This window comes from Bos indicus x Bos taurus, chromosome 6 (genome assembly GCF_003369695.1).
Source record: "Bos indicus x Bos taurus breed Angus x Brahman F1 hybrid chromosome 6, Bos_hybrid_MaternalHap_v2.0, whole genome shotgun sequence".
Taxonomy (NCBI): domain Eukaryota; kingdom Metazoa; phylum Chordata; class Mammalia; order Artiodactyla; family Bovidae; genus Bos; species Bos indicus x Bos taurus.
Window position 1 is genome coordinate 57117097 of NC_040081.1, and position 23234 is coordinate 57140330.

The 23234-nt window shown below is 41.8% G+C and overlaps 1 protein-coding gene across 1 annotated transcript in view; it reads right to left on the bottom strand.

Annotated features, from left to right (window-relative positions):
- Window positions 1-23234, bottom strand: part of RELL1 (RELT like 1) — an 80302-nt gene continuing 57068 nt past the window's right edge. Inside the window, exons 6-7 of the mRNA XM_027544244.1 lie at window positions 19455-19593; window positions 1-2056 (exon numbers count right to left, since the gene is read on the bottom strand). Coding sequence (XP_027400045.1) covers window positions 19458-19593 — 136 coding nt within the window. The 3' untranslated portion in view covers window positions 1-2056; window positions 19455-19457. The remainder of the gene's footprint in view (window positions 2057-19454; window positions 19594-23234) is intronic.

Consider the following 23234-nt stretch of genomic DNA (forward strand, 5'->3'; position numbering starts at 1 on the left):
TCCCTGTGTTTAACATTTTTATTTTTAACTCTTCTTTGGTAGTACAAAAGTTGTAGAAGTACAAACCAGACAGTTAAAAATACATTTAACACTCAAAACGGTGAAAAATTCCCTTTACAAATTTTTACATCAAGGTGGTAGCCAACTCATTTATTACATCAGAAGTTAGTCCATCATTAGTGTTTTATACAGTAACTTTGTTGTGGCTCCCCAAGCCTTCTAAAGAAGGAGGAAAAACACAAAAGGCCTGTAAACATCAGTTGTACTGGAGACACTTAAGGGTTCTTATTAGATAATATAAACCAGTAAAAAGCACGTATGTTGAAAATATTGAATGCTTAACTCTTGGCATATTTGGAAGCCAGTCAGACAGCAACTGCTCAAGTATTAGAAAATATTTAAAACATATGGACTCTTGGTATAAATACAATTTTAAATATTTTGAGTATTTTCTTGTCTGTTGTATTGCTATTTAAAAAAGTGCTCTGACCTGAATAAAATTAAAAAATAATTAAAGCTGAAGAATATCTTACACTTTATCCCTCATCATTTTGAGGGCATGATATTTTTAAAACAAAAAATGATTCCTTTTTATAAAACTACTGGTCTAGACTGCATATATATTATTTATACTAATGCACACCCCCCCCCAAATTCTTATATTGCTACTTTTTGGAGCACAGTGAAATTTATTTCCATATTGCCTTCTCCTGGTCCACTGTGTAAACGCATGCACACGTACACCTTTTAATTAGTTGTCAGCAAAACTTCACATGAAATTGAACATACCATTCACTTAAAAGGTTAGAAATTTTTAGTCTGGTGCCAGAAAAAGAATGGAATGAGTATATTTACAGTAAATACTTTAAAGTACATTTTCATAAGAATTATCTTTTGAGATAAATGAGAACTGTGTTTTCTTTTTGCAATAAAGGAAGTGCCCCAAGGCACCACAGCAATACTGACACAGAGGCAGGTCTTGGAGAAGTCCCTGCACTGGACTCCTTTCCTCTTGGCCCAGACCTACCACAAATATACCACTTCCTTCACCTCTGGGTTCTTTCAGGTGTTCTATAAACTGTACAGCTTTTTTTTTAAAAAGTGGGGTACTCCAGGCCCACAGGAGGAAGTAACCTTCAAGAATCCTTTAAAAACAGGCACTAGTTACAAGATGGAGAACAGGAAGAACACCAAGGAAGACATACCAGAGGAAGGTGCGGGCCCATCTTATATCAGAAGTGGAGATTGTTTTGTCTTGGTCTTGGGTTATCAAAACAAGGCTTTTTCAGAGTGACTTTAAACCATTTTCCCCCTTATCCAATGGCTAAATAAGATTTGCTTAGCTTGAGTTAAAAAAAAAAAAAAAAAAAAACTCAGTATTTTATGAGTGACCTAGGAGTGGCATGCTGGCAGCAGGTCAGTGCTGATTTCTGGTCTCCGAATCCAAAGTCTAGCATCTGGTTCCCTCCAACTCCATAATCTCCTGGGGGGGATCAAGTATCCAGGGCTAGACTATCTTCAAGGAGCCTTCACCAGCAAAGATGCATCTTTTATTTTCTATTACAGTTAAACTGTAAGAGGATCATCTTACAACCAGTAACAAAATGAGATCCAAGGGTTGGGGGAACAGAAGCACAGGTACACAGACATGTGTACACACACACACGCGCATACACACATACTCTGAGCATTAGCTCAGACCGTACACAAATAGTTCCACTGTACATAGTGACCGTCCTGGAGAAACTGCAGTGTGTACACCAAGGCCACGGATAGGGAATTGGGAGGGATAGTGGTTGGGAAGATTAAAAAAATGAGCTCTTTTCCTCCTTAGATAAGGAATAAAATTTCTCACCAGACATTTTTTAAACCAAAATTTGTTTCAAAGCAAACTGAATTCTGTATCCAGCATAGCAACAGTATTCCCTTTTGGCTTTCATCCACTTGCCTGTAGACTCTACCATAGAAACTGTATAAAAGATAAAAAATAATTCCCTAGGCAACTTCACATGGTTTAAGTTCTCAGTCTTTTAGAACTCTTCACATATAGTCATACCTGCAAGAGAAAACAAAAAGGTAAAGCATTATAAAAGGCAAGCATCATATCCCATATTAATCTGCCTGAATATTGAAGAACATGGGGGAATTGCAATCTTCCATCCTCACCTCATCCCACCCCATCCCACTCCGTCCTATTGCATTCCTTCCCTCATTACAGGTTCTTCTAGAATTCGGTCTAGGGAAATTTAAGTACCACAATTTCCAAAGGATCTCTTTATTTTACAAACCAAGAAAGAACAGAACTTGAGAACCACCGTGGTCTGAGGGCTTCGGTCTGTTGGACACAAGGTTCTGGGGTAACTGGTGGGTGTCCTCCCTGCAGAGCCTGTATTACTTATTCAGGAACCTGTGCTTTAACTTTTCATTTCCATTCTATGAGTAACAAGCTACAGGGTGAGCGTGGTCATCACGAGTATCCTCACGTGTGTCAGGCACAGTGTCTTTCCCAAGCCCCCCGAAACTGACTTCACTCCACATCTCCACTGAGCCCCCGGGGCAGCCTGACCGGGACTTTGCTGGGCGAGTAAGAACACGGTGACAAAATGCTCGGTCCTAGGTCTTCCTTCTCCTTCAGAAAGCTATATACGATATTTTTAGGTTCTTCCAACAACTGGCCCACGTCAGTGTCTATGTTTAAATTACAAATGACACCCCTTGTAAACCTGAAAAATAATTTTCTACTTTTTTTCTCAAAGGGTGTTTTGTTTGGTTGGTTTACAGTGGTCTCACCTAAGTGACAGTTATGTACCCTTTTACTTTCCCGTCTTGAAGATCCAGGATACACAGGCATCCTAAAATTCTATGTACGCCTGTGTATACTGAAACACACACACCACGCAGGCCAACCTACATCAGGTTAAGGAACAAAACATTCTCTTGTCTCTCCAGATCGTGTTTGCCTAAAAATGCTAAACAGAAATAGAGATGAAACCAACTTACAGAAATAGGAAGGAACAGAGAAGAGTCAATAGTATGTCTTTATTAAGTATTGCTTTTTTTTGTATTTATTTTTGTTGTTGTTATACTTATTTCATAATCCATCCTTCAGGATATGTAGTCCAACACTGTCCACATTATCCTTTTCTGTCATTGTGTCATTTATAATATTCAGTGTGTGTGTGTGTGTGTGTGTGAAAGACAGAGAGATTTCCCATCTAAATGGGTTGGGAAAAGGAACCGTATCCCTTTAACTGAAAAGGAAATAAAACATTGTTCTCTAAAACAGCATGAACCAAGTTCTTAATTATAAACGAGTAAGTAATTCCCCGCACTGCATTGTTACAACCTAGCACAAGTGAGCTGTGGATTTGTGCCATAAGACTGAACAAAGTCAACTCCAGGAATACTGTCATTTAAGAGTTGATTAATAATTATATGGAAGATATTATCAAGGAAAAAAAGTAGAAAAGCCAGAGGTGCAAAGATAGAAAAATTGTCCTAAAAGAAGAAAAAGTAAACAAAGAAGAGAGAATTTTCTCAGGAAAACTTCAAACTAGGCCGTTAACTAGAAAATAGGTACTCAACTATTTTTATGTCTCCTCTTTTTATCAGCTGCTCCCTCAGCCCTGGACTTTCCTGCATCACAGAAGCAAGAAGGTCAAAAGCAAGGGATGTCAGGCTTAGAATGAAATGTTTCATCAAAGTAAGCATTTTCATCATTCCAACTTAGTAGAACTTCCCATTTAAAGTTCTTTGCACAGGTTTGACTAACTTGAAGGAGAGAGCATGTAAGACCAAGGCTGGCTAAAAAGGAAGAGTCTGGGGCCAGTGGCCTGTCCGCAAATCCAGACCCCTGTGACTAGCTGTTGAACCTTGGCCTCTTTGCAGCATCCCTCATAGAGCTGTTGGGGGTTTTACATAAGAGGATATATGTACAATGCTTAACACAAGGCCAAGCGGTCAGTAGCCTCCTAAAAGTTAGCTACCATGACCATCACCAGCATCCCATCACGGTGGCTCTCTTCCACAATAGTCTTCTGTGGCTGATTAAAACTGCCCTGCACACAATGTCTTTGAAAGAGGATGTGAAAGTACAAACTGCTGCTTAAAGTCTTGATTACTAATACCAGAAACAAGGCAGAAAAAAGGAAAGTTAACCTTTTCAGGGGCTACTGAACACTACCCAGCACTGATTACAGTTCTGGGCTCTCCCTCTTCACAAAGACACACTTAACAAAAGGGAAAACCTGACCAGCATGGCAGCTATCAATTCCCAGGTAAATACCTGTCTTATCTGAGCAATAATCCAGAGGAAAGAGAACACCAGGTTCTGAACAACTTTTAAATTTCCAACTGCAGCCTTATTTCTGGTACTGTGTCATGGTGCATTTGACGTTGTTAAATTCCTTCTCATTTCATTCTACAGCTGTGAATACAACTGTATTTATAAACAAACATATATTTTAAAATAATATTTCTCTACTACAGTGCATTAATGTTAAAAAGTGCCTTCTCTATGGGCACACAGCGGTGTGAATGCCAGGGACGGGCTGGCATGAGTGCTAAGGAAGGCCAGAAGCAGGGACCACAGGGGGAAAACCACTCCATCCACCGGTTATTCTCAGGTCCACCACCATGGGACCCTACATAGTTAATAAGACTGACCTACCTTTTTTGGGGAGTAAGATGGGGGATATTTGGAGATGATTGTCTTACACAAGTGATTACTCAAGCTGGGAGAAATGAAACAAAATTTCCATATACTGAAAAGACAATTCAGAAGTCCCAAGTGTGACCATTTCCATCATAGAACAAGACTGATGGAGAGAAATTAAGAACGTTCAGTTCAGTTGTTCAGTTGTGTCCGACTCTTTTCGACCCCATGAATCACAGCACGCCAGGCCTCCCTGTCCATCACCAACTCCCAAGTTCACTCAGACTCACGTCCAGCGAGTCAGTGATGCCATCCAACCATCTCATCTTCTGTCGTCCCCTTCTCCTCCTGCCCCCAATCCCTCCCAGCATCAGAGTCTTTTCCAATGAGTTAACTCTTCTCATGAGGTAGCCAAAGTATTGGAGTTTCAGCTTTAGCATCATTCCTTCCAAAGAAATCCCAGGGCTGATCTCCTTCAGAATGGACTGGTTGGATCTCCTTGCAGTCCAAGGGACTCTCAAGAGTCTTCTCCAACACCACACTTCAAAAGCATCAATTCTTCGGCGCTCAGCCTTCTTCACAGTCCAACTCTCACATCCATACATGACTACTGGAAAAACCATAGCCTTGACTAGATGGACCTTTGTTGGCAAAGTAATGTCTCTGCTTTTGAATATGCTATCTAGGTTGGTCATAACTTTCCTTCCAAGGAGTAAGCATCTTTTAAATTCATGGCTGCAGTCAACATCTGCAGTGATTTTGGAGCCCCCAAAAATAAAGTCTGACACTGTTTCCACTGTTTCCCCATCTATTTCCCATGAAGTGATGGGACCAGATGCCATGATCTTCATTTTCTGAATGTTGAGCTTTAGGCCAACTTTTTCACTTTCACTTTCATCAAGAGGCTTTTGAGTTCCTCTTCACTTTCTGCCATAAGGGTGGTGTCATCTGCATATCTGAGATTATTGATATTTCTCCTGGCAATCTTGATTCCAGCTTGTACTTCTTCCAGTCCAGTGTTTCTCATGATGTACTCTGCATATAAGTTAAATAAGCAGGGTGACAATATACAGCCTTGATGTTCTCCTTTTCCTATTTGGAACCAGTCTGTTGTATCTAGAAAAAAGTGTCATCTTTTTCTGTAAAGTTTACTGCTTTCTATACAATTCTAATAAAAATGATCATTGCATTACTAAGGTTCCACACAAGCCACAGTAGAGCTTTGAATAGAACACATATGTGCCTTACTAAAAGGGATTTTCCAGAAAAAAGGATCTGACCCCTTTAATAATGAGAACCATGTTTTAAGAAATTAGAGGCCTAAAAACATTCACCGACAGTGAACACCAAGACCTCCAAGGACAGGGGATTAAGGAAGGAGCACCGTCTGACTACCAACAGTGGCTGACATGTACACAGTGCTATGTACCAGGCACTGCCATGCTAAGCACTCCAGATTCAGTAACTCACTCTCCAGTGACTCCATGAGTCAAGGCCGATTTTCATAAGTGGGCACTGAGGCTAGCAGGTTCAATAGCTCGCCCAAGGCTACACAATTAATAATAGGAAAGCAGTGGTTCCAGCCCAGGAGGTCACACCTGGAAGCCCATAGTCACTGCCACAGCAATCACACGGAGACACTCATGGCACCATGGGGTCTTTCAAAGCCTGCCCTTGTCTGCTCTTTCCTGAACATCACCAATGGGTAAGCTGTCCACTCCCTGTAGCTTTGAATTTTCTCACATTAGATGTGGATACTATGGAGAAGTCTGAGGGTTAATCTGAGTTATAGCTTCACAGAACTTTTTAACGACTTTTTGATGTGGCCCATTTTGAAAGTCTTTATTGAATTTGTTACAACATTGCTTCTGTTTTCTGTTTTGGATTTTTGGCCACAAGGTATGTGGGATCTTAGCTCCCTGACCACGAATCAAACCCACACCCCTTGCACTAACCGGAAGGTGACGTCTTAACCACTGGACCACCAGGTAAGTCCCAGCTTCACAGCAATTTAAAGCTGTTCATATATTTAGCAACGTTGGGCTTCCCAAGTGACAACAGGTGAGCTTGTGATTTACCAATCCAATGGATGGTGAGGAACAGAGCACTTTATTCCAAGTAAAATGGAAAGTTATTCTGTATCTGGAAAAACAAGGGTTCACTTGGGAAGGATTTAAATGAAATACAGCAGTTCCCTACTAGTCTCAGTACACCTCTGATTCAAAATCTACACTAAGCTCCAGGCAGATCCACTTATGACTCCGAACGGTCCCACCTCTTTCTACCAAGGAAAACAAAACAAGCTAAACACTGCGTCTCTGCCGCCTTGCCTTTAGTAGGTCTCCCATGGTCGTGCTAAGTCCCTTCAGTTGTGTGAGATTCTTTGTGACCCTAGGGACTGTGGCCTGCCAGGCTCCTCTGCCCATGGGATTCTCCAGGCAAGAATGGTTGCCTGGAGTGTGTTCCCATGCCCTCCTCCAGGGGATCTTGCCAACCCAGGGATTGAGCCAGCGTCTCCTAGCGTCTCCTGCATTCCAGGCAGATTCTTTACAGCTGAGCCATCAGGGAAACCCCAGTAAGTCTCTACCTGAGTGTCAAATAAACAAAACCACAACATCTTATAGGTTACATATAACCTGCCTCTCTGAGTCTCAGGAAAATTAAGAAACATCAAAAACTATTCATTTGGGGGACTTCCCTGGTGATCCAGTGGTTAAAACTATGTTTCCACTGCCAGGGGCACAGGTTCAATCCCTGGTCAGGAACTAAGAAACCACATGCCACATGCCCCCCACCAAAATTAATTTTTTACACTTTTATTTGCTAAGTGTTTAAATAGGCTCCATCTGACACAATATTGCAATAATAACATGAAGCATTTGCCTATTTAGCAGTTGTGAAGTGCCAATGAATAACATCCCTCTGAGGCAGGTGTTAGTATTATTATTAAGCCCATTTTGCAGATGGAAAAGCCAAGACATCAGAGGCTAAGGAACTTGTCCATGAACACACAGCTGTAAAATGCCAGGCCAGGACTTGCCATAAGGAATCTGGTTCCAGAACCCATACTGTGGAGCTACGACAACATCATACATCCTTGTAGAAAACAGGTGACTTCTGGAAAACAGGGACTACTATTTATTTAGCTATTTAAAGTTAGTAGCTCCAAGTCTTGAGTTACAGATTAAGAAACATAAAAATCCTGAATATGATTATTAATTTTCTCTTCTTTCCCATTTTAGGCCAAAACGTCTCCAAAGGCATTTCCTAGGATGCCTTAGGTCCGCCCTTTCTTTCATCCTCCAAAATCCCCGTGAGCCTCCAGTGCTGCAGCTTCTGTGGTGAAAGGGGAGACATCCCAGCCCTCTTTCCCAAGCCTTGTCAGAGGGTGGCAGGGCCCCCTGGGAGGACAGATAAGCTCCCTGAGCGGTCAGCGGGTCACCTTCCAGCCAGGACTAGGGAGGCAGCCTGGAGCAGACCCTGCTGAGGGAGATAACTGAGGAGAGGAGACAGTTAACTTTGGTGGCAAAACAAAACAAAACCTCTGGGCCCCCAAGTTATCTAAATTCTGGGAACACTGACAAACGTTTCAGTCTCTTCTGTACACAGATCAAAGGTGTGGAGAATAATTTAGAACACTATAGTTGATGACAGCAAAGTATGTTTTAGGTCCACCCCAGACTCTCAGATTATGTCCATAAATGTTTTGGGGGCTATTCCCAACAACACTGAACCAACAGTGCATACAACATTTTAAATGAGTCCAACATGTCCACTCCTCATGGCTAAATCAATGTGGGAGAATTAAAAACAGTTCACGGAAGTTATCAGTCATCAACTTCAATAAAAAGGAAGGTGCAGACACATATCTAAGCTCTTATTTGTAGAAGGGCAAAGGAGGGGGCTGCAGACACATATGTACTTTTTAAAAAAATTATTTACATATTTACTTGGCTGCACTGGGTCTCAGTTGTGGTGTGTGGGCTTCTCTCTAGTTGCCTGGTGGGGCATGTGCAATCTTAGTTCCCCAACCAGGGATTGAACCCACATCCCCTGCACTGGCAGGTGGATTCTTAACCACTAGACCATCAGCGATGTCCTGACACATATATGTGCTGTATAAGCAGGTACACGCATAGCATAATCCTGAAAGGATATTGAGGACATGACAACCGCGGTCCCCTCTTGGGAAAAAGACTGGGAAATGATGTGTGTGTGGTAGGGGGTGAAAGGGTGTAGACAGGATAAAGTCTTGGTTTTTCAAAGACATTTTTCACTCCACAACTTCTTAATGCTATTTGAATATTATATTGCGTGCATGTCTCAATTTTCCATTTTTAAAAGTGATTTCAAACACTTGTAATATCCAGGCCCTCAGAAGCAGTGAAGAGGTTGAACTATCAGGAAGTCCAAGCTCAGGCTCTGGAATGAACCATCCCTGATAACCTTGAACAACGTCCATAATGTCCTGCTGCTGCTGCTGCTAAGTCGCTTCAGTAGTGTCCAACTCTGTGCGACCCCATAGACGGCAGCCCACCAGGCTCCACAGTCCCTGGGATTCTCCAGGCAAGAACACTGGAGTGGCTTGCCATTTCCTTCTCCAATGCATGAAAGTGAAAAGTGAAAGTGAAGTCGCTCAGTCATGTCCGACTCTTAGCGACCCCATGGACTGCAGCCCACCAGGCTCCTCCATCCATAGGATTTTCCAGGCAAGAGTACTGGAGTGGGGTGCCATTGCCTTCTCCCCATAATGTCCTAGGGCCTCTTTATTCTTAAACGAGGGGACGGGAACATGGGGAGAAAAAATTACTATGAAAACTAGCAGGAGTTCCATGACAGCATGGCCCACGTCTGTCCCTTTTCCACACTGTTGCATTCCTAAGGCCTGGAACATAGCAGGGCCTCAATAAATACTTTTAAAAGACAAAACTGTACTGGAACTGACCTGAATTAGCCATCACAGCTCCTCTGAGATCTCAAAGCCTATGATCTCAGTCTACTTGTAAGAAAACAGAATAGCTCACAAATTTGGACTGATCCAGACACAGCTCTAACAGCCAAAAGACTTGAGGTGGTCCCCATAGGAGACGGAGCCTAGGGAAAGTTGATGATGTTGAAATGATCACCACTGTGAATTACAGGGCTACACTGAATGAGGATTGTTTTCTCTGTTGAAGCAAAGCTCCCTTGAACTTCAAAGCCACATTGGAGCATATTGGCCCCAATGTGTGGATTTTTTCCCACCTAAGCCCTCTGCCTACCTAGCTCAGGGATCTGGGAAAAATTCATCCCACTGAGCCTGGCTCTTCAACTACAAAGTGCAGAGATGACCACCCATAACCCATCAGGTTGCATTCAAATGTCTATCCCCCACTCAGGTCTTCTCATCTGCCTGGTTCTACAGGCCTGTGTTTTGCACAGGCAGTGAGCAGTCAAGGACAGACGTTAACCTCCCTCCACTTTCATATTTAAGATGGACTCAGTGGGATTGGTCTTTCATATAAAGACAACACAAGCATCAAAGAAAGTACTGCTTTTACTCTTTAGAAATGTATTCCGCCGTTTCTAAATCAGCCAGGTGGTCCTATCCATGGCTATTGGAGTGCAGTTTCTGTCTATAAATGTCAAGGAACCAACTGAAGGGGTTTCCATCAAATCTGAGATCCTTTGGCTTTAAAAAAAAACATATGTATTTTGCCCTGAAAAAAAATATAAGCTATAGAGAAAAAAATTAACTCATGGTACCTATAGTTTCTCAGGCTCCCAGGTGGTAAAGAATCCGCCTGCCAGTGCAGAAGACATAAGAGATGTGGGTTCAATCCCTGGGTCAGGAAGATCCCCTGGAAGGGGCAGGGCAACCCACTCCAGTATTCTTGCCTGGAGAATCCCATGGACAGAGGAGCCTGGTGGGCTATAGTCCATGGGGTCGCAAAAAGTCGGATATGACTCAGCGACTTTCACTGCACTGCCTGTCATAAGAGTTCAAAAGCAAAACAGAGAAAAGCATGCTTCCCTCACTGTTAAAGTAGGAAATGAAAGCCCTGAAGGTCAGGAGAGCTGACCTTGTGCCTGGCCGTGGTCCTGAAGAGGAAGGGAGCATCATCCCTCAGATAGTCTTGGCAAAAAGGAGACTTTTATCCCTGAGCAGAGCCCCAGCCATGCAGCAGCACAGTTAAGTGCAGATAATTCAGTCCACACTACCTCTTCATATAACCCCTCCTCCGATCTAATAAAAAAAATTTAAGCTACAACACTTTTCAATTGCCTTGTTACTAATTCTGATTCCACCTCTAGTAAGAGAGGCATGGTTATTTCTAAGCCCCTCTTAACACAAACAAGAAAATAGCCCAAATTCCTAAGGGACTTGCCAAGTATCTATTTCTGAGATGTCATCAGAGTCCAAAGCCCTAATGTTCTTAAGAAGTAAAAAGGGAGTCACAGTATCCAAAAGTGATGCTTGAGGAATGAGCTAATGAATCACGAAGACCCCTGCGAGTGGGCTGGAAATTACTGATAATAGTGAATAGTGAGTTAGTTAATACTAACTCTGTGCCAAGGCCTGACTTAAGAACTGTACATATACAGTATGTCATTCATGTCCAACACCCCACCCCACACCACTTTAAAGATGAAGAACTGAGGATTGGCAGGGTTAAGTAACTTGCTGAAAACAATTGGTAGTTAGGGGCACAGTTAAAATTAAACCTAAGCAGTTTAGGGACTTCACAAGAATCCATCTGCCAATGCAGAGGACGCAGGTTCAATCCCTGGTCTGGGCAGTAGGATCCTACGTGTCTTGGGACAGCTCAGCCCATGCCCTGCCACTGCTGAAGCCCTCGAACCCCAGAGCCAGTGCTCTCCCAACAAGAGAAGCCACTGCAATGAAAAGCCGGGCTCACTGCAACTAGAGAAAGCCCGCGTGCTGCAACATAGCGCCTGTGCACAGCGCAGCCAAAAATAAAATAAAATAATTAAAAAATAAAAATAAAAGAATTTAAAGCTTAAAAAAAAGGAATTCTTAAAACAAACAACGCCCCCTCCCCCCGCCCCCCAACCTCAGGAAAACCTAAGCAGTTTAAAACTCAGCTGTGCTTTCTATTTTTTCTCTTGGCAGCACCTCTCGGCTTGTGAGATCCCCTTAGGTCCCCAACCAGGGATCGAACATGGGCCCTCAGCAATGAGATTGTGATGTCCTAACCACTGGACTAGCAGGAAATTCTTAAAACTCAGCCTTTAATTAGTAAGCTAAAGGATTGAAATAAGAATTAATAGAATAGCTCCAATAACAAAAAAACTTGAAACAAAAAGATATCTAATATGATTTTTGTTTTCATAAAAAACATTGTTCTATAAGCTTACCAAATCAATGTCTTCAATAAGGTACTACCATAAGTTGGAAAAAAAAAGAGGCGGGCAGATACTTCAGAAACATGTGCTGGAGAATGCTTACCACAGCATCACTTTTAAAAAGCAAAAGACCAATGATAATGAAGACAAAGCAGTGGCATTTGGAGGCTGAAAGCAATTTGATTTATTTAACTTTGAAGAACAAAAGCTTATTCTTCTAAGAAGAAATAAAAACACATTTTCTGTGGAAAAAAGAAACCATTTTAACTGCATTGCCAAAATAAATCAGGCAGAGGGCAAATCAGATCCAGCTACAAAACAGAACTCAGGCCAAGGAAACAGGGGGGATAAAATGCCAAACAGCAGATTTTAGTTTTTAAAAATAGAAGGAAAATGCCAATAAAAATTACTTTAAAAGAAAAAATAAAAAGAGGAGAGGGAGAGAAATCCTAAATCCAGTTTGCAGTATCAGCCACTGTTTTTTTTTTTTTTTTTTAAGAAGGAATCCTCACCACCGGGTAGATGTGCATTTGATTCAAATATTTGGATCAGTCTTGCATTAAAACAGTAGCCCTGGGTGGCTCCGACGGTAAAGAATCTGCCTGCAATATGGGACACCTAGGTTCGATCCCTGGGTTGAGACGATCCCTTGAAGAAGGAAATGGCAACCCACTCCAGTTTAAAACAAGGCATTTCAGTAAAATAGCATGGCCAAAAAATCAAAATGTAAACAAAAATGTTTTTCAGAAAAAAATACAACTCTAAAAACTGTATCAGACAGTGTAAAGATACATAACACTCCTGTCTTACTGTATTAGCTACATTCCACTGCAGATCTTTTGATTCGGCTCAGAACCAGCTCAGAACTCTGCCATCTGGGTCCAGAAGGAAAAACTTCCAGACTTCTCTAGTTGGAAATCAAGTCCTATTAAATAGCCATCTCTTGGAGGATGAGAAATAATAAGAAACCAAGCAAGAAAAATTTTCATGAATACACAAATATTTTTAAGTGTCAATGAATACTGCCTTCCCTCCATTCTTTGAGTCCATTCTCTGTTGGGCTCACCAGACATCCTTACTCAGCAAGTCCCAATCCCAGTAGACTCTAATCCTAGGACCTGATTTTCCCAGACCTGGCTGAGTGGTGACGCTGGGACTCCAGGAGCCAGACTGCCCGGGTTGGACTCTAAACTCTACCACATTCTTACTTCTAACTTGAAGCAAGTCGCTTCAACTCTCTGTGCTTAACCTGGTACCTCCCTACTACTCCTTCCAAAGCATGCCAGGTACACAGTAGATACTCCACACACAGCACGTATTATAAATAAATTAGTCCCAAGGGCATTCATGATCCTATTCTCTCTACTTTTGAGTCTCTTTGACATTTTCCAAAATAAATATTTTTTTATTCCAAAATTAATTAAAAAGTTGAAGGCTCAGAAAACATACCCCTTTCTAAGGTCACTCATGTGCTTGTTGATCCTCTGGCCAGCACAACACCACCGAGAGCCAACAACATGCCAGATGCTCTCCTGGCACTTGTACTCAATTGATAAATTCAATATCCTATTTCACATTCAAGAAAACCAAGAGTAAAATCAGTTAAGGACAATTTCCAAGCAGCAAAGCTAGGATGAAAGCCCAGGTCTCCTAATCAAATCCAATGCTCTTTCACAAAACCCTGGGAGATGATTGGATGCTTTGCAGAGAGTATCAAATTTTAAACCAGTGAGATGTGGTCACAATTTCGGGTGACTGGATCAAATCCAGATACAGACAGAATTTGGACCAAGAACACTAGTTGAGCAAGCCTAATTCTTTTAACCTTCCCAGATCCTAAGTGCCTCTCTCTGGGCAGTAGTGGCCAAAACCAGCCATGGCACATTAGCAAGGCTCTAATCCTGCTGGGCCAGACCAAGGATCACCTTGCACTTCCTGCCTGAGGGCGAACAGTGTCTTCTTACCCACGGTCTGCTCCATCCCTCAACACACTGCCAGGTTGATGACTCATCTGCAGAACTGTCATTACAACTCATGCTTTCTTTGCAGCTGAACTGGCTGGCCTTCCTCACCGTAGACTTGAATAGCCACATACTTCTCTTCCCAAAAGGCAAGCCCTCGTGCTTTCAGTCAGAATGTTTCCCTAATTGACCAAAACCACTCAGAACTCCAGTTCTAACATCTGAGTACCATCTACTCTGTCGGTAACACTTTCTGCAACGATGGAAATGCCATGGAAGTTGTCCAACATGGCACACCCTAGCCATCTATGGCTACTGAACACTTAAAATGTGACTAGTGCAACTGTAGAACTAAATTTTTTATTTTAATTAATTTAAATTTAAGTAGCCATAGATGACCAGTGACTACCATATTAGACCACCAGGTTCTAGATCATTGGTGGAAATGTTCTACATTTGTGGGTCTTCAGCTGCCCCTTCATGAGCACCCCAGGATGGCAGAAGAGTGTGGCTAGTCTTAGAGTCACAGACCTTGGTTCAAATCAGCTCCTCCTTCCAGCTGTGTGACCCACACCATGTATATAATTTATCCTTTCCATGCACTGATTTCCTCATCTATAAAGCAGGGATAAAAGTATTCATCCCATTAGGAAATGTTTATAATAGTGACATGTGAGATATATCTCAGTACAACATCCAGAAGACTAGAACTCTGAACTGACATCAGTTGCTTTTATTATTATCTTCATCATCCACTTCCTTTTCCTAAATACTGGTTCCCTTCCCAAGGCCAGAGTAACTGACTAAAAAGGAACTCTGCTTTTTAAGAAAGCCCCTATTGGGCTTCTCAACTCATGGGGAGGGGCCAGATCTTCCCAAGGGCAAGACAGCAAGAGTTAGTGCTGCACCTCAAGAAACAAGAAAAAAGTCAAATAAATAACCTAACTCTACACCTAAAGCAACTAGAAAAGGAAGAAATGAAGAACCCCAGGGTTAGTAGAAGGAAAGAAATCTTAAAAATTAGAGCAGAAATAAATGCAAAAGAAACAAAAGAGACCATAGCAAAAATCAACAAAACCAAAAGCTGGTTCTTTGAAAGGATAAATAAAATTGACAAACCATTAGCCAGACTCATCAAGAAACAAAGGGAGAAAAATCAAATCCATAAAATTAGAAACGAAAATGGAGAGATCACAACAGACAACACAGAAATACAAAGGATCATAAGAGACTACTATCAACAATTATATGCCAATAAAATGGACAACGTGGAAGAAATGGACAAATTCTTAGAAAAGTACAACTTTCCAAAACTCGACCAGGAAGAAATAGAAAATCTTAACAGACCCATCACAGCACGGAAATTGAAACTGTAATCAAAAATCTTCCAGCAAACAAAAGCCCAGGTCCAGATGGCTTCACAGCTGAATTCTACCAAAAATTTAGAGAAGAGCTAACACCTATCCTGCTCAAACTCTTCCAAAAAATTGCAGAGGAAGGTAAACTTCCAAACTCATTCTATGAGGCCACCATCACCCTAATACCAAAACCTGACAAAGATCCCACAAAAAAAGAAAACTACAGGCCAATATCACTGATGAACATAGATGCAAAAATCCTTAACAAAATTCTAGCAATCAGAATCCAACAACACATTAAAAAGATCATACACCATGACCAAGTGGGCTTTATCCCAGGGATGCAAGGATTCTTCAATATCCGCAAATCAATCAATGTAATACACCACATTAACAAATTGAAAAATAAAAACCATATGATTATCTCAATAGATGCAGAGAAAGCCTTTGACAAAATTCAACATCCATTTATGATAAAAACTCTCCAGAAAGCAGGAATAGAAGGAACATACCTCAACATAATAAAAGCTATATATGACAAACCCACAGCAAACATTATCCTCAATGGTGAAAAATTGAAAGCATTTCCTCTAAAGTCAGGAACAAGACAAGGGTGCCCACTTTCACCATTACTATTCAACATAGTTTTGGAAGTTTTGGCCACAGCAATCAGAGCAGAAAAAGAAATAAAAGGAATCCAAATTGGAAAAGAAGAAGTAAAACTCTCACTATTTGCAGATGACATGATCCTCTACATAGAAAACCCTAAAGACTCTACCAGAAAATTACTAGAAATAATCAATGACTATAGTAAAGTTGCAGGATATAAAATCAACACACAGAAATCCCTTGCATTCCTATACACTAATAATGAGAAAACAGAAAGAGAAATTAAGGAAACAATTCCATTCACCATTGCAACGGAAAGAATAAAATACTTAGGAATATATCTACCTAAAGAAACTAAAGACCTATATATAGAAAACTATAAAACACTGGTGAAAGAAATCAAAGAGGACACTAATAGATGGAGAAATATACCATGTTCATGGATTGGAAGAATCAATATAGTGAAAATGAGTATACTACCCAAAGCAATTTATAGATTCAATGCAATCCCTATCAAGCTACCAACAGTATTCTTCACAGAGCTAGAACAAATAATTTCACAATTTGTATGGAAATACAAAAAACCTCAAATAGCCAAAGCGATCTTGAGAAAGAAGAATGGAACTGGAGGAGTCAACCTACCTGACTTCAGGCTCTACTACAAAGCCACAGTTATCAAGACAGTATGGTACTGGCACAAAGACAGAAATATAGATCAATGGAACAAAATAGAAAGCCCAGAGATAAATCCACGTACATATGGACACCTTATCTTTGACAAAGGAGGCAAGAATATACAATGGATTAAAGACAATCTCTTTAACAAGTGGTGCTGGGAAATCTGGTCAACCACTTGTAAAAGAATGAAACTAGAACACTTTCTAACACCATACACAAAAATAAACTCAAAATGGATTAAAGATCGCAACGTAAGACCAGAAACTATAAAACTCCTAGAGGAGAACATAGGCAAAACACTCTCCGACATACATTACAGCAGGATCCTCTATGACCCACCTCCCAGAATATTGGAAATAAAAGCAAAAATAAACAAATGGGACCTAATTAACCTTAAAAGCTTCTGCACATCAAAGGAAACTATTAGCAAGGCGAAAAGACAACCTTCAGAATGGGAGAAAATAATAGCAAATGAAGCAACTGACAAACAACTAATCTCAAAAATATACAAGCAACTCCTACAGCTCAACTCCAGAAAAATAAACGACCCAATCAAAAAATGGGCCAAAGAACTAAATAGACATTTCTCCAAAGAAGACATACAGATGGCTAACAAACACATGAAAAGATGCTCAACATCACTCATTATCAGAGAAATGCAAATCAAAACCACTATGAGGTACCATTTCACGCCAGTCAGAATGGCTGCGATCCAAAAGTCTACAAATAATAAATGCTGGAGAGGGTGTGGAGAAAAGGGAACCCTCTTACACTGTTGGTGGGAATGCAAACTAGTATAGCCACTATGGAGAACAGTGTGGAGATTCCTTAAAAAACTGGAAATAGAACTGCCTTATGATCCAGCAATCCCACTGCTGGGCATACACACTGAGGAAACCAGAAGGGAAAGACACACGTGTACCCCAATGTTCATCGCAGCACTGTTTATAATAGCCAGGACATGGAAGCAACCTAGATGTCCATCAGCAGATGAATGGATAAGAAAGCTGTGGTACATATACACAATGGAGTATTACTCAGCCATTAAAAAGAATACATTTGAATCAGTTCTAATGAGGTGGATGAAACTGGAGCCTATTACACAGAGTGAAGTAAGCCAGAAGGAAAAACACCAATACAGTATACTAACGCATATATATGGAATTTAGAAAGATGGTAACCATAACCCTGTGCACGAGACAGCAAAAGAGACACTGATGTATAGAACAGTCTTATGGACTCTGTGGGAGAGGGAGAGGGTGGGAAGATTTGGGAGAATGGCATTGAAACATGTAAAATATCATGTAAGAAACGAGTTGCCAGTCCAGGTTCAATGCAAGATACTGGATGCTTGGGGCTAGTGCACTGGGATGACCCAGAGGGATGGTATGGGGAGGGAGGAGGGAGGAGGGTTCAGGATGGGGAACACATGTATACCTGTGGCGGATTCATTTTGGTATTTGGCAAAACTAATATAATTATGTAAAGTTTAAAAATAAAATAAAATTAAAAAAAAAAAAAAAGAGTTAGTGCTGGAAAGCTATGAGAACCCCTATGTCTTATGGAATTCAGGAACACAGTTCCTCCAGATAACTTCTGGATCATCCCCAACCCCTCTGAGCCTGGGCAGGTTATCAGAGAAGCTCCATTCAAAAGCCACTTCTCCCCCGACGCAGCCACACTGACCACAAGTGAATTCACTTATAATAATTAGTAGCACTGACTGAGCATTTCCTATCTGCCAGGCCCTGGGCTTCCTGCGTTATTTCCCTCATATCTTACTGCCATCCTTCCAGGCAGGCAGTATTATTTTTATTTCCCAGTGAGGAAAGTAGGCACAAAAAGCCCAAGCACCTTGCCCAGGTCCCAGCGCTAGTGAGTGGTAAATGGGGACTTGAACCTGGCAGCCTGACTCAAAGGTTCAGGCTCTACCTTGCTATTTCCCTGTACCTTCTAGGACCCTGCCTCCCCCTCCCTTTGTAAGTGGAACCTCTCCTGCCTTAACACTCAGGCTCTGATGGTTCCACTGAAGACTCTGGAGCTGGTCACTCCCTTCCTTTTATATCTAATAAATAACATGAAAGGGATGGGCAGGACTCAAGCCAGAACAGAAAGCAAACAGGAAGATAAAAGCTAAGCCAATATCAAATTAGCAGAGGCTTTTTTTTAAGTAATATCTTCTAAAGTTAAAACAGCCAAACTAAGAAGCATTCACTTTCGCTTTTAAATTGCTTCAAAATATCTGATGGAAAGAGTAATATTTCTACTAGGGATATTTTAGAACTGTGATGCATCAAAGAAAACTAGTTTCTCAAAGAAAAAAGGATTGCTTTGCTTGCTCCAGTCTTTATCAAATCACTGTTAACCTAGAAGTGACGACAAGATTATGTGTCATTTGGCCTGAATGGTTTTTAAAAGGATTTTTACCAAGCTGCCAACATTTAAAAGTCTGTGGTGATTTCACATGTAAAAACCCTTAGATTTCCATCTTTTTTTTGCAAAGGTATAGCCACACTAAGTGCCTCCTGTCTTGTGGGCATGCAAACCCTATAGATGGGGCATGTGATCTCTAGTTTACCACAATCTCCACCACTCCACATTGCCTCATAAGAAATCCTCCTCATCACCACGTAGGCCAAGCCTCTAGAGGCACCTGTGTTGATAGGCTCTTCACACAAAGCTATGGGCAGACAAGAGATGGTGTTCTGTCCCCTAGAGCCCTACCTGCTCCACTCCTATGTCCTTCCCAAGTCACTCTCATGTCACCATAGACCCCAGGGATGCTCTTCAGCACCTTCTCCCCACCATGTACCACCCCACCCCCATGCCGCCACATCTACAACTTACCTGCTACTCTGAGTCACTTTGCTGTCTCTTCACAGGCGTCACCGGCACCTCCCCATTGACACTGTCGGTCCCACTAACTGACATCAAACTTCTCCGCTCCTTCTGATTGGACTTGGGTTCCACTTTTGTAACTCTAAACCTGAGCGGGTGGAGCAGGGGGAAGAGGAGATGTGATGGGTTTTGCTTTTCCACTGAACAAGAACCATGAATGAACTAAAAATCCACCTGGAGGATCCCAAAACAAACACAGTCAAAAGTTAGGACAGCAGTGAAAATCACCACATTCACATGTGCACACTACTATATATAATAAAATAACCAACAAGAGCCTCCTATATAGCAGAGGGAACTATACTCAATATTTTGTAACAACCTATAAGGGAAAAGAATCTGAAAAAGAATATATATGTGTGTGTGTGTATGTAATAAAAACCAAATCACTGCTGTATACCTGAAACTAACATGACATTTTAAATCAACTATACCTCAATCAAAAAAAAAAATTTTTTTTTAAAGAAAAGAAATTCACCATATACAACAGGAGGGACCATCCCACAGAGCAAGGCTCCCCATCCCCGGCCAAACCTCCCAGCTACTGTTCACTCAACGCATCAGAGATTCTGCGACACAGTTTATAGAGCATGTGCAAATGCATTAAGAAACAAGGGCACTCAAATAGGAAACAGCCTCAGAGCTGTGGTTTCTAACAAGGACCTGAGCATTTACATCAGTTGTTTTAACCACAGAGACTGGATAAAAGCCTGACTAGTATGTACATCAGATGTTCACTAGGCAGTTGCCTTCCTCAAAATTTTCCCGGCAGAATGTCTATCTATACACACAGGCACGCATACACACACATGGCCCCAGTCACACATTTAACCAGAATCAGTCAGAGGCAGGGTTTTTGTGTATGCTTGGGTTTTGTCTGTTTTGTTTTGTTTTTTTTTTTAAAGCAAATTTGGGCTTTCATTAAGAGTTAAGGAATTTGAGAGAAATTTTTCTCAAGAATTGAAAATTTATTCAACTGGAATACTTTTCTCATCTATCACCATCAATACCCTTAAGTCTTTTCTAAGTCTCTAGTCCTGGTCTTCATTTCCCTCATAACCATCTAAAATAAATTCTCCTTCTTTGTCCAAAATGAGCTCACCGACCAGAATGGGGAGGGAGATGCTGCAGAAGTGAAGGGAGGATGAGGAAAAAAGCTGTCACCACAAACCTAGGTAGTCAAGCTCTAAGACTCTCTTGAAGCAACATATGCTGAAACACAGCCTGTGCTCATTCAACATTCATAGTATTTATTCTGTTAATACCTCCAAGACACAGAGTTGGATGTGGGGCACTTTTTTTTATTGGAGTATAATTACTTTACAGTGTTTGTGCTAGGATCTGGGGCATTTAAAAAAGCCATGTTGAATCCGAGTAGAAAGTTTCAGCAGATTTTTTTTTAAAGCAAACAAAATACACTTTGTCCAAACAACTTGCAGGTTCTCACCCCACTCTACATTCATAAGTTCCCATGACTCTGTTCTGAATAAAACAGCATGGTCACGAGTTGCACTGTTTTGCTATAAGTGGCAAAGAGCCATGCAGTCTTCTCTTTGTTGCCTGTGCAACACATGGTAAAACTCAGTGAAATTCAAATAATAAATAATAATAACAGATACCAATTCCTTATTTCTAATTTTTATTTTATATTGTAGCATAGCTGATTAACAATGTTGTGTTAGTTTCAGGGGTACAGCAGAGTGGTTCCGTTATACATACACATGTGTCCATTCTTCAAACTCTTTTCCCACTTGGGTTACTACATATTACTAAGCAGAGTTCCCCATGCTGTACAGTAGGTCCTTCTGTGCCAACAATTCTTGAGTGTATAATAATCGACAAAAACTGAATTAAGATCTTTGCATGAGTCACCTTATTTAGTCTTCACAGCCACCCAGTGAGGTGTCATTCCCATTTTATAGAGGGGGATACTGAGGCACAGAGAGAAGGAACAGTTTGTAGTGGTGCCAGGACTCAAATGAGGGCAATTTGGTGAGTCTAGGCTACTCTTCCTAGAGTTATCAGCAGAGAAGCAGGACCATATAGGCAGCACTGTCAGAGTTTGCTCAGGGCTTCCCCAGTCTGGCTCCAGCATGCTTACTCTCCACCACTACTCTCTACTGCCTTCACCCAAGCAGCATTAGCCATGCAGTTCCTGTGGGACTCTCAAAATCAACCAAAAATGCTGTGTGTGTGTGTGCTTAGTCACTTAGTCATGTCTGATTCTTTGCGACCCCGTCGATTGCAGCCCGCCAGGCTCCTCTGTCCATGGGGATTCTACAGGCAAGAATACTGGAGCAGGTTGCCATGCCCTCCTCCAGGGCATCTTCTCAGCCTAGGGGTCAAATCCAGGTCTCCCGCATTACGGGCAGATTCTTTACCTTCTGAGCCACCAGGGAAGCTCACTACGTAACATCAAATTACTACCCTGGTTGTTCAGACCGTAAAGAAACTGCCTGCAATGCGGGAGACCTGCATTCCCTCCCTGGGTCAGGAAGATCCCCTGGAGAAGGGAATGGCAACCCACTCCAGTATTCTTGCCTGGGAAATCCCATGGACAGAGGCACATGACGGGCTGTAGTCCATGAGGTCACAAAGAGTCAAACACAACTACGTGACTAACACACACACATCATCAAATTGATTCACCACCCCCAAAGACCTCCGCATCACATGTAGGTCACCAGCAAATGGAAGTTTCAGACTGGGGAACCAGGGCACAGAGGAGGCAGACTAAAGAAAGCAGTCCCAGGAACCCACATGATCTTACACGGCAGACACTGGACCAGCTCCTTCTCTTTCCTTCTTCCCAGCACAGGGCTGGATGACATTTCCTACCCCCCTGGGCATTAGGTGTGGCCGAGTGATTGAATGCCAGCCAGAGGAATGTGAGCAAGAATGAAATGTGCCACTTCAGGCCCATCCCATTAAAACCTTTTGTGAACAATCCTCCGAGGACTTTCTCCTGCTAGCAAACCTGGCAGAGGCACAAGACGGAAAGGACCTGGGGCTGTGGATGACTGCTCCAAGAGCCACCACCAACCTGGTCTCCACGAGTGACATGAACTGCTGTAGAGAGTGGAGATTCTTTATCTGTTAGAGAAAGTGTGATGCTGTCACTTGACCAGGCCAAGGGCTGCACAGAGAGCTGATAAAACATTAGTTCTGGGTGTGTCTGAGGGCATTTGCAGAAGGCTTTTGCAGAAGATAATAGCATTTGAATTGGTGAATTGAGTAAAGATCATCTTCCCCGATGCAAATAAGAATCATCCAAACCCTCAAAGGCCTGAATACAACAAAATGGCAGAGGAAGACTGAATTTGCTGTTTTTCCTTGAGCTGACACCTCACTCTTCTTTTGCCATCAGACATGAGCATTCCGGGTTCCTAGGCCTTCAGACTGGTGCCAGGACTAACACCATTGGCTTGCCTGGTTCTCAGACCTTTGGGCTTGGACTGAATTACCACCAGCTCTTCTGGTTCTCCAGATTGCAGACAGAAAGTCGTGGGGCTTCTTGGCCTCCGTGATCATGTGAGCTAATACCCATAATAAATCTCTTCTCATACGTATGTATGTGTGTGTGCATATATATAATATGGTGGAGGTGGTTTAGTCGCTAAAGTCATGTTCAACTCTTGGCAATACCATGGATTACAGCCTGCCAGACTCCTCTACCCATGGGATTTCCCAGGCAAGAATACTGGAGTGGGTTGCCATTTCCTCCTCCAG